This window comes from Poeciliopsis prolifica, unplaced genomic scaffold (assembly GCF_027474105.1).
Source record: "Poeciliopsis prolifica strain line A6 unplaced genomic scaffold, Auburn_PproV2 SCAFFOLD010, whole genome shotgun sequence".
NCBI lineage: Eukaryota > Metazoa > Chordata > Actinopteri > Cyprinodontiformes > Poeciliidae > Poeciliopsis > Poeciliopsis prolifica.
This window is the reverse complement of record NW_026562385.1, coordinates 10,950,827-10,967,433: the sequence shown is the minus strand read 5'-3', so window position 1 is coordinate 10,967,433 and position 16,607 is coordinate 10,950,827. Positions and strand designations below refer to the sequence as shown.

The 16,607-nt window shown below is 40.2% G+C and overlaps 1 protein-coding gene across 2 annotated transcripts in view; it reads left to right on the top strand.

Annotated features, from left to right (window-relative positions):
• Positions 1-16,607, top strand: part of LOC129363432 (microtubule-associated serine/threonine-protein kinase 1-like) — a 41,914-nt gene that overhangs the window by 14,489 nt on the left and 10,818 nt on the right. For both annotated transcript variants that reach the window (XM_055035559.1, XM_055035560.1), the window contains 13 exons: positions 2,977-3,065; positions 4,472-4,547; positions 6,995-7,067; positions 8,724-8,884; positions 10,034-10,109; positions 10,615-10,824; positions 11,695-11,796; positions 12,518-12,650; positions 12,738-12,805; positions 13,252-13,328; positions 13,419-13,627; positions 15,314-15,452; positions 15,529-15,661. In XM_055035559.1, the coding sequence (XP_054891534.1) occupies positions 2,977-3,065; positions 4,472-4,547; positions 6,995-7,067; positions 8,724-8,884; positions 10,034-10,109; positions 10,615-10,824; positions 11,695-11,796; positions 12,518-12,650; positions 12,738-12,805; positions 13,252-13,328; positions 13,419-13,627; positions 15,314-15,452; positions 15,529-15,661 (1,546 nt within the window). The remainder of the gene's footprint in view (positions 1-2,976; positions 3,066-4,471; positions 4,548-6,994; positions 7,068-8,723; positions 8,885-10,033; positions 10,110-10,614; positions 10,825-11,694; positions 11,797-12,517; positions 12,651-12,737; positions 12,806-13,251; positions 13,329-13,418; positions 13,628-15,313; positions 15,453-15,528; positions 15,662-16,607) is intronic.

Genomic DNA, 16,607 nt, shown 5'->3' with positions numbered 1-16,607 from the left:
GTGTGTGTGTGTGTGTGTGTGTGTGTGTGTGTATGTGTGTGTGTGTGTGTGCTACAAATCTTTCACACACCTGAAAGCTAAATGTTCACATTCTCTACTCATAAACACTCCTGGACTTTAACTAAACAAGCCGAGCAGTTAGCTGTAAACCAAGCAAGGTCGAAGCGAGGCCGCTGCAGCTTTTCCCCGGCGCTTCATGGCGGATCGCGCGGGATCTTCCATTGCTTAATGTTTCCAGTAAAGCTCTCTGCCTTCTTCTCTCCAGCAAGATTCTGTTTGCATCTGAGTTTTTATTTTTCTGCACCGAAAAAAAAGAAAAAATTATTTTGACAAACTTGTAATTATCGTTTTAATTAGAAGAACTGTATTATTTCATCGAACATTTCCAAACAACACTTGACAAGCTGTGGTTATAACCCTAGAAATATATTCTGGAACGTTCCGATCCAGAACTGCACAGGATTCTGGGAGATGTAGGCACAGCCAGCTGTGCAAGATCGGTCTGTCCCATCAACTAGCTCAGTTGCTAGTTGAGAATCTTGCGCAACAGCAGTTTCATGTTTTCCCACCGTTTATGTTAACAGCTTAAAAACACAAAATAACACCAGTTTAGTAGTATTTAAGATATTTAAAAAATAAAACTAATCAATAATTATTGATAACGACCAATATGAAACTCTTAAGTCATATATGGGGATAAGAGTCATTTTCCTCTCGCAATTCTGTTTGTTTGCGTATTCATAATTTTTACATTTTTACATGCGGTAATAATTTGTTCTTTACCGACCCACTCTGAGTTCTCATCCTTGCGTCTTTTCTTTTCTTGTTGTTTGGCTTTGCTTATTTCTGTTGCTGCCAATCTTTTCGCAATCAGAACAAACCAGTTCATTCCTCCAAACTGTCATGTCAGGAAACCCATTTCAACCCCTTTTTCCAAACTCGTCTCCTAACGCAACAGTTTGCTCCCAGCTTCCTCTTCCTGACGCAGGCGACCTCATTGCCGTTTCACATTGTCTCACCATTAGATCATTTCTTGTGTTTGCCCTGCTCCTCTTCCTCCCCCCCCTCCATCCCCGCGCTCTCTGGTTGGCATTCTCGGCGGTCTTCCCCGATGCTCTCTGCGTAGCAACAACCCGTCACGTGAACTCTCCTCCTTTTCTCCGCCACGTCCCCTCCGAGCTTTTAGAGGGTGGCAAATTTCTTTTCTCCCCCCACCTCCCCTCCGCTTATTCTCAGAGAGGTCTCAGAAGAGACCTCTCTGTCTCTTCTGAGCTAAATGACCTAAATTTTAAATTTCAACCCAAACCTTTTTTTTTTTTTTTAAGCTTCTCCTTCTTTAGGGTCGTTTGTTCCTACAGCTGGCGCTTTATGGGCCCGTTTGGGTCCGGAGAAGGACATCTGGGCCATGTTTCCTCGGTTTTGGTCGAACGAGCAGCAACTTTTAACCTTTTCTGACACAACTTTTTTTTTGTTTTCTTCTACTGACTCTCCACTACCATTTTGGTTTGTTTAGCTGTAATTTCCTGTTTGTTCCAGACAAGACTTTCTCCATTATTTTATTAAATTATTTTTTTTTGCTTCATCATTCAAACATCAGTCCAGATCCCTGGGCTACAAATCATTCCTAAGTACGTCGGAGTGCTTTTCTTGCCGTTTTCATTTATTTTTTTCTATCTCAACCGACCGTCCGGTGGAAAGCAGGCCTCGGGCGTCACGCTTAGATTTTGAAGCTTGCATTTGCAGCGCTCTGTCTGAATATGTGCTGCTGTGCTGAGAGCATTTCGGTATTCGGCTCAAGGTCGTCACTGTGGGTTTTCAGCCGGTTTCTGCCGGCAATCCATTAAACAAGAGTAACATTCTGCATTACTCTGTTTTTGTTTTTATTTGTTCCGTGGAAAAGCTTTATGAAGTTTAAAGAAGCTGGGTTGAATATACTCTAAAAAGTCTTTAAAAAAAAAGTGAGCTTTTTTTGTAAGAAATTTTCATTCTGGATCCAAAGATTGAAAAATAATTTTGTGTGTTGGCTTTTTTCTTAATGTTTATTTATTTATTTATTTTTTTAGCTCCATTAAACCAGTATATTCTCAGTTCATGAACAACTATTATTGATTTATTTTTCTTTTATTAATAGTTTCATTTTTCATATTGCATATTTATTTAATACAATTTTCTTTCCACTTACCGACATGTTTTTTTAGAATTTTTCTCTCCTATTGAAAATTTTTTCTAATATTTCTCTCTATTCACTATAATTTTGTAATCATAGATTTATTTATTTATTTGCTCCTCTTCGGATCCTGCTTAAAAATTTTAATAAATGCAGAACATATTATATGTATATATATATATATATATATATATATATATATATATATATATATATATATATATATATATATATATAAAAGAAAATATGACATTGAGGTTTTTTTTTTAAGTTGTCAAAATAAGTAATTACACAATGTGAAAGTAAGAGACAAATATTCAATATAATAAAAAGATTGGAACTAAAATTAATAAATAACTATGATGCTATATTAATACTATATAAAAAAATAAATTGTAATTATTTGTTAATATTTTTCATTATTTATAATGAAATAAGTTGGGAAAGTTCTTATTTTTTCCTTTGTGGGATGTGATATTTGATAGATGAATTACCTTATGGAGTCATTCACGTTTTTCTATGTGTGAGAGTTGGATTATTGTAGATCTGACGTGACGATTGGTTGAATATGTTCAGCTGAAGTCGCAGAAGAGCGGCTCCGTCCTGCACTTTTCTCCTCCTCCCGTTGCTCCTGTGTTGTAATGTCAGCTCCGAGGCGACCGGCTGGAATGAGCGAGGAAATTAAATTCTCCTCATTTCTGCCGTCGCGGTGCGAGGTATCCCAACTAAACTCTGCTGGTAGAAAGTCACACACGTTATCCTTCTCCTGTTGTCTTTATGTTGTTGTTTTTTTCTTTCTTTCTTTGCAGTTGCCGCACGAGCAACAGGAAGAGTCTGATCCTGACGACCACGTCTCCCACGCTGCCTCGCCCGCACTCCCCTCTCCCGGGTCACCTCGGTACGCTCGCCACCTTCAAGCTGCAGGATGTGACTTTTGTTGAAAAAAATTTACATATTTGTTAAAACCGTCACTATGTAGTGACAACATGAGACGGATAATGTGTGAAAATATTCAGCTCCCCTTCTTGACGCTCTTGGTCAAGACCCGACCAATCAGAGTCAGGAGGCGGGTCTTAGCGCTCTCAATCAAGCTTTGGTGTTTCTTCCTAAATGTGCACATACTCTTTTAGCAGGGGGCTAAATTTGTTTTTGCAGGATAAACTGTTTATCCACCATCATCAGTAGCTATGATAACTATCATTAGCATTCCTTGTAGACTGTTATTGGGAAGAATCTGTAGCGTAGAAGGTTGTGACCAGCGTGTACACAAGCATCATTGACAGCGCTAAGCAACTCCTCCTGGCTCTGATTGGTTGTTTCTAGATTGCACTTGGAGAAGGCAGAGGAGCCTTTCAAAGATTATCTGTGTCATGTTATATTTTTGTGACCCAGAGACAGTTTGTTAGTTTCTTCAACACGTTCTTCCACAACAGGGCCTTTGAGGACATTCATGAACATGGTCAATCTATCGACCAAATTGCTATAATTTCCTTTTGTGTTGTATTTATATTCTTTGTTTTGTATTTAATTTGTATTTTTTTGTATTTTGTGTATGCTTACTGTGTGCCACATTTTTGCCTGTGAGCTGCTGGTAACTATAATTTCCTGAGGGAGTCTTCCCAAGGGATCAATAAAGTCAAGTCTAAGTCTAAGTCTAAGTCTCTGGTCTGAAATGAAAACGAGCGTGACCCCTCTGGCTTAGTGAAATCAATCTGCGACGGCGTCCTTCAGCGGATCAATAACACATGTTTCGGCAAATCCAGTTAGTTTGCGAAAAAGGACACTTTCTGTGGCTCTTACTGTTACTATTCCTACCACACCACAGACTCTTACGGCTTTTGAACATACGCTGGTTTATTGAAACAACATTCGTCTACTGCCTGTTACATACCTGATACTGTGGGATTTGTGATATAACCCAACTCTGATTTACCCCCTTTGCAGCGAAGCACTGGTCACTGCAAAGGGTGATGTTTTTCAGAACATCAGCCTAATTTCTTTAAGCGAAAATGTCACCAAGTATGGAAAGATAAGAAACATTGTGACAACAGCTAAAAGAGAGAGAAGAAAAGTAGTTATGGCTGTCTAGTCCAGGAATTTGAGCTGTAAAAATCAACAATCTGCGCCTTCAACTCCGTCAGCTTCCCAATCATTTGTCCCATGCAGTTTTCTGTACCAACTATGACACATAGCCATCTAGATCCACAGGTTTAGCGTGCGTTACAGGATAAAACGTCCCCCCGTTGCTCTGTCCTCTGTGACCTTCTCTGACTCTTGTTTGCTTTCTTCTTGCTGTCCCCTCAGGAAGCAGCCCCCTGGACAGCCCCAGAAACTTCTCCCCCAGCAACCCCGCACACTTCTCATTCGCCTCCTCCAGAAGGTCTGACATTTCTGTGCCCTTCATTTTTTAATGTCATCAAAATCTTGATTTCACTGGCGCAAAAATATCTTGTTGTTTTATTATCGTTTTTTCCTGAATGCAATGATACACAATGAAATGAAACAATGAAAATGATCAAACATGATGCTTTTGCCATTAAGATATCACAAGAATATGATTATTTGGGTTCCCATTAAAAATGATTACAAACTGGATTTATGATTCACTTGAACAGAAATAAACGCCAGCAATGCATCGTCCTCAGAAAAATGAATCTGTATGGCATATAGAGGTCACAAAGTACTGCGTTTTAAATTATATTCTCATTCATTGAGAAGCAGATGTATATCATGTATGTAAAAAATAAAAAATAAAAAAATAAAAAAGGCAGACGGAAGTCAGTTTAGCTTAGAGAGAAAATAGCCGGGGATCAGATAAGCCTCGGAGGACCAGAGGTGTTGATCTGTTGTTGCTACCGGCTTTGGTGTGTTGTTGTTAGCGGTTTCACGCGTCCTGCGGGACGTCGCAGGTGATCACAGCACGACAAGCTGAGTCATGTGTGACCGGACCGCCCAATTACAATCACAGCGCCTCTGTGTTTACTCAGTCTGCTGCCGTGTTGAGACAAGGAGGCTTCATGTGAACACTACTGTCAGTATGTTTATATTACGGTTTGTTTAAACCGCAGCTCCTGTTAAATTAGTAAAAATGTAATTCATGTGACGGTCATTGTGCTTGTACTAAAAGCACAAATATTTTACTAAATATTTTAAAGCAGATACTTATACACCACCTGCATGCCAGATTTGGGTCATTTGAATCAAAGTGCGCATCATATGAGTCTATATATCAAAATGAAAATGTTATAACTGAAAATATAGCTGTAATCATTAGTGGGTTCCATTACTGTCACTGGAGAAACATAACATCTTCTCTCATGTTTTTGATGACACCAGTTAATCAGTTTTCAGCCGGGACGATTATAATTTATGCTCCGACTTTGTCGCTCCAGCCTTCAAATTTTCTGAAGGCAGGAAATTGTCGTTTTTGGCGTGTCGGGTTGTTGGAGGGTCCTTACTGTAAATATTAACCAGAGCTGAAATGCATACCGACTGTGAACCACCGGCTGGAGAACGTCTGGCAAACAGAGGCAAAAGTGAACTAATCCACTTCTGGGCTCCTGTAAATGATTCAATTTGAACACAGATCGCCAAAAACTGCATATTTGTTCACTGGCATTGGGAACACAACTCGATTTTATTTGGTGGTTTCAGCATAAATTCATTAAAATATATATATTTTTAATTCAATACTTTCTTGAATTTAGCCAGTTTACTTTGCAAAATGATCTTCCTTATTTGATTGTTGTGTTGCCGTAGCTCCAATCTGATGCTACCAGTTCAATATTGTCTTTGCGTTTGAGCTCGGCTCAGGCAGCTTTCTAATGGAGGTTGAGTGACTATAACGGATGAGCAAAAGAAACTTTTTAATGAGAGCACGCAGAGATGCTTTCTGAAGTCAGAGAAGTGTATAAGGAAGTCCGCTTACGCTGACTTCGTCCTCGTTTATCAAATCTTCCCGCCTGCCTGTCACTGTTTGACTGCAAGCTCACTAAATGAGAGGTCGGTCCTCATTTCATTTGGAATGAGTCGTTTGTTTGCTGCGTAATTTTGTATCAGAGGTTGTTGAAGATTTTTTTGTTTTGTTTTGTTGGGGTTTTTTTACACTTGAGGTGTTAAAATCAAATGATTTCAAATAACGGGTTTTAGAGCAAAATATAAACGTATTGCTAGAATAATGTATTTATTTTTTTCTGTGATAAAGCAACGCAAAAAAGAGCATGACTATGGATAAAAATGTACAGCGTCCCTAAAGGGACAATGCAAGAAAAAACCCCAAAAAACTTTTAGTTCACCAGATGCTTTCTGGTTTGCAATATATACTGTCTTTGCGTACAAGAAAGTTTATTTTTCCCTTCAATTTCCTCTTTCGAGTAAAAATGATACAATATTTGTTTTTTAAAAATCCCTGTTAATTCAATGCTGCAAATTGCCTTTAGATTTAATCTGGTGAGCAAATAGGCGCACAGTGACCTGAAAATGAATAATCTACATCCAATCCGATTGAGTTGTATTTTCAAAAGACAAATTAGTCAAAAATGTCCATCTCTGTGTCTGACGTTTACAAGTGTGACAACGTGGGTGAATCGAAAATATGAAAGCAAACCTTTTGGTTTTTTATTTCCAAAACATTTCAGGACGGTTATCTGAACTCAGTGTGCACCCTAACGTTTAATTAAGGTTGGGGTGCACAACCTTAATTAAACGTTAGGGTTAATTAATGTTTAATTAATGTTAATTAACATTTAATTAACGTTAAATGACCCTAACATTAATTAAGTAATTGGCTGTAGTTTTGACGGCGCTGATATTTGTGTTCCCCTGCAGAGCGGATGGGAGGAGATGGTCTTTGGCGTCTTTACCCTCCTCTGGATATGGCACCAACACTCCCAGCTCAACGGTAGTAACTTTTTCTCCTACCTAATCCGTCACATTGCAGTTGTTCAAGTTGAAATGCCAGCTCAGACTCCAATATGAAAATTCAAAATGGCTGTCGGGACTAGAAAACCCAGTGATCTTTGGCTAAAATGGCTCATCGGTTGTTTTGATTCTTTTCCCACAAAGAATGTGACATTTATCCTCTTCGATTCCTTCATGTGCTCTTTCGCCTTGATGCTGGAAAATGTTTTTGTTTTCCTTATCTGAAATGCGTAACGTTAGCAGAATTAAACATTTCTGGCAACTATTGGAAGAAGTGCAACAGATTGGGCAAAGTTGCATTTTTTATATATTTTTTTGTCTAATATTATTTTTGAGACAACCAAGCATCTTTGACCAACTCATTTCTCAAGTTTTGATTGAATTGAAGTCTTGATTATTTTTATGATTCTAGACTGAAGACTAAACTTTGGGAGGGCCAACTTGGGTGGGCATCGGTGTGGTATTTCCGTTAGGGCTGAAACAATTAATTGCGATTAATCGATTGCTGTCAACTAATTCAATAATTGGTACTCAAAAATAGATCCCTAAATATGGAGACACTGTACGAGGGACAAACATTTTACATTTAAGTTTTTTCTGTAATTCTATTTGACCAAAAACTCCTACATGACTGGCTTGTTCTCCTCTTACTATGAGATGGTAGCTGGCATAACTAGATTTATAATAACTCATTTGTTTGCTCTGTCATTTTGTATTGCAGTTTAGGGTGTTTTTTTTTTGTTTTGTTTTTTTGCATTAATATGATTGGATGTTTTAGCTTCACTCCGGCTAGGCGCATTTTACGATTCAGATGGTTCATTTAAAAATGAATCAACTGCTTTTTATGTGTCTAAAGCTGCAACGCTAGTGTCCGAAGCGTTCACTAAAAAAAAACAATGCTCTCATTGCATTTTACCCAATAAAACGTTTATGTTTTACATTTGAGAGAGGATTGGAATAATTTATCTACTCACATTTTCATGTCAACAATGAAGATTTTAGTGGTGGAATGAAAAATGTGCAGAATACGGCAAATCTTTTTGTCCGATTAATCGGCAGACTAATCACTTGCCAAGATAACGATTGAAACAAAGCGGGGAGAATCCCGCTTCTGTGTTCAAAGACAACAGACCATGAATTTACACCGACTCATAAAACTGCTGGGTGTCTTCACAGTCAAATCGAAGCTGCAGTCACTTTAGCGCCCAGGATTGGTGCGACCTTTGCCCGTTGGAGGTAGAACTCCAACGTGTTTCTCACAAAAGAGTTGCCTGTCACTGTTGATGAATTGGCGATAGATCTCGTGGCGAAACGAATAATTGGACGAGGTCGGGCGTCTCTGCTCTGACGAGGCCGAACAAATCATATATGAATATGAAAAAGGCTGGTGATGGACAGATATGTGAGGGCGGCTCTGAGGCTCACAGGAAGACTTCATTAGTTTGATCTGCAGTGGGGGCCACAGACGCCGTAATTACATACCTTTCAAAGTCTCGTCTATTTGGCCTCCTTCCAAGAACACGAGCTGCCGCTCATATTCTGGCCCGTCATTTCTCTCATCTCTCCAATTCGGGCTGCGTCGTGTTCTGCCAATTCTTACCCTCCATTTTCATCTCCTTCTTCTCTGTCCATCCAGTCGTCCAGCTCCTCTCAGGAGCGGCTGCACCAGCTGCCCTCCCAGCCCACCATGGACGAGCTCCACTTCTTATCCAAGCACTTTGGCAGCACCGAGAGCATCACGGACGACGACGGGGGCCGCTGCTCCCCGCACATGCGCCCGCGCTCCCGCAGCCTCAGGTCAGCTGGAGACAGCCGTCCGCTGCCAGAAACACCCCCGTCCGCTTTGTTTCTCTCTTTCTCTGTGACGTTCCGGAGCGAACAGAATGCTAAGTTGCCTCGCTGTTAAGAGACGGAGAGCAGTGCTTGTTTACACAGACATGAATACGCTTGTTTACTTCTGTCAAGGCCAGCGGAACGAGGCAAAACCCTGCTGCTGATCTTCACAAATCCGTCCTACCTTCCTTCCTCCTTTCCTTCCTTGCTTCCTTCTCTGGACTCTGATGCTGACAGTGAATCACGAGCTTCCGTGGGTTTTATTGGGATTTTATGTGCCAGACCAACAGGCTATTTCATCCCTTTATAGTGAAAGGAAAATTATGGATTTTTTAATTTTATTTTTGTATTTTCTTTACAAATAAAAGTATATAAAGTGTGGCATTCATTTATATTCAGTCCCCCAAAGTCAGTACTTTGGAAAACTGAGATGTTTAGTTTGAGACAAAGAGAACATATTCTTAAACTTTTGTTTTTGGGTTTTTTTTAAAACGTGCATTACAAGCAAAGTTAAGCATCGCGATAAATTGTGATGAATCGCAGCGGCAGTGTGGTTAATCTGATTCCTTTTTTAATGGATGAATACAGATTCCTCCCTCCATTTTACATGACACACCTTTTTTTGTAGTTTGGTCAATCACCACAAAATCACAGTCAAATTAATTGATTTTACACTTGTATCGGCAACTATTTGGCTTGGCAATGAAGACCAGCGCTGCTTTAATCATGACCTTGATTTGTTTCTAACCTTAATCAAACATATTTTCAGAATTAAAGATCATAAATGACCAGATGAACCAATCAGAACCATGTAGGGGATTTCAGATCTGGGCTTTTTGTTTGCCTTTGTGCGAATGGCAGCTGATTACGGTTTCTCTCCAATATAAGATTGGAGGACTTGAATCCGTAGTTGTGTTCGGATTGAGAATTTCTATCTCAGCAGACTTGAAGTCAGACAGTGAGAGTTTGTGTGTGGAATAGATAATGACTGTATCTCAAACAACATTATCCAATATCCAAAATGGATATTCTAACCCTAACAACTTAGAGTAGCCAGTTCCTTTCTCGTTCTAAAAAAACAAACAAAAAAAACACAGTTTTTTTCTCTTCCAGCCCGGGACGCTCCTCCTCCTGCTATGACAATGAGATCGTCATGATGAACCATGTGTACAAAGAGCGGTTTCCAAAGGTAACTCTCACATATTCCACAACACGTTTCTTTCTCACTGAGAATAAAATTGGTTCTGTTCCAAAGTAATTGCTTTATCTTAAAGCAATAAAGCAGAATTACAGTAGGACAAATCCTATCAAACACATATCCTTCCTGCTTGAAAATCATATTAAGTGATGCTACAAATGCTACTTATTCAGGGAGAATATTAAGTTTGCTCCCTCCTATGGATTGGCAGTGGCGCGCCCTGAACAGGGTCTGTGGGGCCCACGGCCCGCATCTAAAAAACGTCAGCCCCCTCAGAGAATAATGTTAAAGGCATACAGAGTCATCTTATTTAATCAAGACATACTGTAAACGTAAAACCCAATAAAGATTTAAAAATATCTTAAAAATAAAATGTAGAAAATTCAATAACATGAAGAAATATTATTCATTTTATTGCTTTTTTGTAAACCACATCCTGGCTCATTAATCTTTCCTCTTGTCATTGTCCATGTTTCTCTGTGTTCATCGCCACCAGGCCACGGCGCAGATGGAGGAGAGGCTAGCCGAGTTCACCCAGGCCTTCTCGCCCGAGAGCGTTCTTCCTCTGGCCGACGGGGTCCTCAGCTTCATCCATCACCAGATCGCGGAGCTGGCCAGAGACTGCCTGGCCAAATCACGCGAGGGTCTCATCACTTCGGTCTACTTCTTTGAACTGCAGGAGAACCTGGAGAAGCTGCTTCATGATGTGAGTTCAACGTAATCCACTGGCATGCAGCGAGTGAAAACAGATCGTGTTGGGGATTTTGTAGAAGCGCTCTTTACTCCGTTTCATTTTGTGATGTTCCAAACATAAGCTTTCATACACATACAGGGATCTTATGTTGCAGAGCAACACAAAGTAGTCCATGACTATGAAGTGGAAAAGTGCAGTGGTGTATTAGGGTCGTTGCAAATTGCCGTAGAAGAAATTTGAACGTTTTGAGATTAATTTCAGACGTTTTCTAGGAAAAAATGTGGACATTTCTGAGTTTGAGAAAATTTGCCAGAGAAAACTCTGAACTGTTTAGATTAACTTCAGGAATTTTCCAGAAACAACAAACAAATGTGTGAGTTTGAAAAGTTGAAAATTTTCCACAGAAAACTCAGAAATTTTGAGAAGGTTTTTGACTTTTGGAAATTTCCAAGATTTCTGAGATGTACCTCTCTTTTAAGCATTTATCACGGCCCTAATATGGCGTAGTAGAAAATAAATGATTCATGTATTCTTTTTCACTTGCAAATAAAAATAAGGAAAACAAGGACGGTCATGCAGTTAGAGCGGCGCAAAAAAGTTCCTGATTTTTTATTTTCTTTTTGCATGTTTTCCACACGTTTTATTTGGGGTATGCCAACTTTTGCTCTCAGCTGCGCATATTTGAAACTGTGATGCACAATTTGAAGATGCCACTGTTCCACAAAATCTACACATGGTAATTCTTTCTCTTTTGCTGGTATTTTGCGTTTCTTCTCTTCCTTCATGTTGGATCTTGCCTTTCTTTGCTTCCCTTTGCACAGTCTGCTGTTTTTAACTCTATATCAGCGTGTTTGTGCCTCTTTCTCTGTCTCTGGGCGCCAGGCCTTCAAGCGCTCTGAAAGCTCTGAGGTAGCCTTTGTGACGGAGCTGGTGAAGAAGCTTCTGATCATCATTTCCCGACCTGCGAGGCTCCTGGAATGTCTAGTGAGTTTGATTTAACCTGAGACTTGAGGTGGAAATTGATTTTTCTTTAAATAAACACGAGCAAGTGTGTTTATTTCTAAGCCCATTACGCGTTTTTAAGTACCCTAATCTATTATGAGAGGAGAGGCTTTGGAAAATCAAAAACGGGGGAAACACCGTAGTCTTCCCTGGCTGTTTGAGCAGCCAGGGAAGACATTTGCATTTAGATTAAAATTCGTCTTGCTGCCGTGTAGCTAATTCCAGCAGACCTGCTGATTGGCTGCTTTCCAGTCTGAGTCGGTCGGGCCGTGACTGTGGCGTCGTTAGAGGCGTGCGTTTATCCGTGGAGCGCGGTTGGACTGTGTCTGGACGCTGCAGCCCTGCAGGATGCGCTCCGTGCCGGATTGGTTTCGGATTAGCAGTCAAAAAAGAGCGACATGCTCGCGACTTATTAGCGTTGGCGCATTTGTGTGGGAATCATTTGTGTTGTCGAGGCATTTCAAATCTCAGTGAACTTAAAATGTAAATTAGAAAAAGCCCTTACATTTCATGAAGTTATCCCTCATCATTTGAGCTCTGGCCTAAATTCACAGGGGATTTAAATACATTTAAGGAAAACTGTATGACTTCGGAGGAAGCTCAACCCCTAAATTGATTTCAGAAAGCTTTGAATTTGTTGCACCTTTGTGTTAAAGAATGTCTGCTAGTTTACAGCAGCTTATTGAACGGCTCTGGTCCCCAGGAGTTCAACCCAGAAGAGTTTTACCATCTCCTGGAGGCAGCAGAGGACCACGCCAAGGAGGGTCATCTGATGAAAACTGACATTCCCCGTTACATCATCAGCCAGCTGGGACTGACCAGGGACCCGATAGAAGGTTGGGCCAAAAGATTGTGAAAAAAAATAAATAAATAATTCCCAGCTTGGAAAGGGAATGACTGACCACTGACTTGTCCTCTATCAGACATGGTGAGCCTGGAAAGTTACGACAGCGAGGGACCAGTGACGCCTGAAACAGACGACTCCACAGAGGTGAGACCAAAATGTTTCACAGAACTGCTGAAGATCTGGAGGAGGGAGGTGGAGTTAGTGATGGAAGGAAGGAAGGAAAGAAGAAAACCACTTTTGCATTCACAAAACATTTTGCACAAAGAGGCTAATAGATCAAAAAGGAGGCATCTGTTTCCTCTGAATTTCCTCTCTTTTTATTTCCCTCAGACCTGTTTGATTAACTTTAGTGCCCCGTTGCCCCATTTCCTAATGACTCTGCATGGAAGCAACCAATTAAGCTAATTCCTGCTAACATTCAGAAACCTGGATCACTCTGGGTTTTCCTTTCAGCATTAGGCAAGCTTCCAACCAATGTTTTTTTTTTTTTTTTTTACATTCCGAATCAACATTTTTTAGCATTTATACAAATAATTTCTGCTCAGCCTGAATCCCATCCATCACAGCAGCTGCTCCTCTGTGATCCACAGGGAAAGATCAGAGCAATAAAGCCTCCAGGAGAAGCAGACTTCCAGACCATCAAGCTGATCAGTAACGGAGCGTACGGGTAAGCAGCTCAACGCAGCATCCTCTGGAGTCTATCTGTCTTAAACAGAAGTGAATCAAGAGTGTGTGTGTGTGTGTACATGTGAACCAGCGCCGTGTACTTGGTGCGTCATTTGGAGACACGCCAGCGGTTTGCCATGAAGAAGATCAACAAGCAGAACCTGATCCTGAGGAACCAAATCCAGCAGGCGTTTGTGGAAAGGGACATACTGACGTTTGCAGAGAACCCCTTCGTCGTCTCCATGTTCTGTTCCTTCGAAACGCGCCGCCATCTCTGCATGGTCATGGAGTACGTGGAAGGTGAGCGCTTTGAGACGGAGATTTGGAGGCGCCTGAGAAAGAAATGTAGATTGTAATTGGTTTATAAACCATTTGTAAGCTTTTCAGAATTTGTCTCTAAAATTTCAACCTATAGGAGCATCATTTTTAGGGAGGAACCAAACCAAATGAATCAATATCAGTTAGATTTTATACAATAGCTCAACAGACAAATACTTAGGTTAAAAGTAAATACTCAGTTAGCAAGCTAAGTATTTTATTAACAAATCAAATATTTAGTCAAAAAACTAAATATTTAAATATCAAACTAAATGCTTAGTTTTAAAACTAAATATTTAAATATCATTTAGTTTTTAAACTAAATATTTAGCTCTAGACTATTTATTTAGTTATCAAGCTAAGTAATTGGTTTACATAGTAAATATTTAGCTTTAGGTTTAATAAAGGTTTGGAACTAAATATTCCGCTCCACATATTTAGTTCTAAACTAAATAGAGCTAAATATTTAAATAGCTTGATAGCTGGCGTTCTAAACACACTGAAATATGACTGAAAAATAAACCCTAGTTTTTTTTCTCTCTTTTGAGGCTAAATAACCCAAATTATTCATGTTAAGTTTTGATTTTGTAACTTTACAAATTACAAGCCCATGTTTCTTCTCAGCAGTCGCTGTTATACACTGTTTTTGCCAGTGAAGGACGGAAAAACAACAAATACGTTAAGGCTTATGTTTATGACGTGGCAAAATGCGGAAGAGCTGAAACGGCGTACTCACTTTTTGGAGGCGTTTTATTTTAGCGTGAAGCGTTGTCGGGCAGATTAAGTCCTCCAGATAAATCCTCGTCAGGCTTTTACAGATCTGCTTTTTTATTGCTGCCTGCAAATGAGCCAACGGTGATTCCAACTTCTTCACACAAAAGTGAGCAGTTTTTCCATTGCATTCACAGGTGATGGTCTGGGTTATTAACGTCTGAACACCAGATAATGTACCGGACATCCTTGAGTCACTCCATGCCGGCTGACTCAGAGCAGCCGGCATCACTCATAGAATAATAATAACTCACTTTTCTGTCCTGCATTCAGACTGTTGCACTTTTTCTTAGGTGGGAGGCGTGAAGGTTTGGGTAAGGAGGTATCTGTCTCTCGTCTGTTTGCCTAGAAAGTCCGGTTCGTTTTAAGAGGTGTGAATGCGAATTCTAACTCTGAACAAAACAAACTCTGGTCCGCCTGCAAACCAAGGTCTTGATTCTTTTGAAGTAAACTATGAAGTGGTACAAGTTAATATGTCGATGCAATCGCACTGGACATGTCTTCAACAGCAGGAAGGGGACAATAGCACATGGCATTCTGGGTAAAAACAAAAACAAACGTGTGAGTCTAGGAGAAATGGATTGCGGTCTTCGACCAAAGACAAAAGAGAAATCCTACAATCCATAAAATCTGAAGGTATTCCTTTCTTCTTTTGTTTTTCATTTAATGAAGAAGGAAGTTTCAATCACGCCTTCTTCGTGGTGCAGCGCCACCACAGGCGAGGAGGGGAACAGATTTGTCAAAGGGTTTGCTTTGTTTGACACAGTGCAGAGTGAAAGTGAACCCCAGCAACTGAAAGTGTAGCAAGTGTTGCAACTTTAGTCTCCAATCGAACCGAGTTGACAGGAGTATGAGGTGTGAGAGAGACAGAAGACACTCCGGATTCTCTGTTTGCAGGAGGGGATTGTGCCACTTTGCTGAAGAACATCGGGGCTCTGCCTGTGGAAATGGCGCGCATGTACTTCGCAGAGACTGTCCTCGCGCTGGAGTACCTACACAACTACGGCATCGTCCACCGAGACCTCAAGCCTGACAAGTGAGGTGGCGTTGCTGCACCTCGAAACGTTGCTGAAGAGTTTTAAGACGCTTGATTGTGTGTTTTCTATTCACAGCCTCCTAATAACGTCAATGGGACACATCAAGCTGACTGACTTCGGTCTGTCTAAGATCGGCCTGATGAGTCTGACCACCAACCTGTATGAAGGGCACATAGAGAAGGACACGCGGGAGTTTTTGGATAAACAGGTATGTGTAGCGAAATGGAGAGGGGAGTAATCTGTCTCGCATGATGCAGCACCAGTAGGTAAAGCAAATCATACCATCTCACTGACAAATGTTTTAATTTGACCATCTCAAATGTGTGAAATCCATGTTTTTGAAGGCGGAAAGGGAACTGCAACCAGCTGCCTCGGAAGTCACATAACTGATCCACTTGTTCGTAATTTTATCAAAGCTAAAGAAGTTGATTTGTAAAAACAAATATATATATGTATTTTAAAGAGAAAGAAAAAAGAAGAAAATCCTTCCAATGTTTCACTGGTGCACAATAAAATCCAATAAAACCTATAAACTTTTAAGGTTTGACATAAAAAAAGAAAAATCTAGAAGAAATCTGAGTAATTTCTTCTCTCTTTATGTGTTTTTCTGGCACATAATGACATTTCAAATCACAATTAAGTAACTCTGTTACCTTTAGTCGTTATAAAAATGCTGTATATATCATAAATAACTTAAGACAAATCCTGACTTAACACCTTGAAACAGGGCTTCTGGCTCTTTAAAAACTGCTTTCTGAAACTCCGCCTCAAGAAATTTATGACATCGCCCCTCTATTAACCCTTCCAGACGTCTGCTAATTGCTCTTAGCTAGTCTGTAGGAGCTGAGTGGGGGAGTCAAACGGGAGGGCTGCTCTGTGAGGTGGAAGCTTGGGAACCGTTAGCTACGCCTCAAAAAGAGGAGGAGCTGCACCTTGAAGGTGGAGCTAAGTCCAATCAGGCGCTTTGCACAGCTGAATGGTTGCCATGGGAGATCAAAGGATTTCTCAAAATAATCCAGGCAACAATCCAGGTACGGTTCTGATGAGAGAATAACATTATAACATGATAGCAAACTCAAAAAACTGTCTGCTCCTTTAAAAATATAACTCAAATTCACAGTGTCACTGCCATTTCTGTTATTTTGCCAACAACA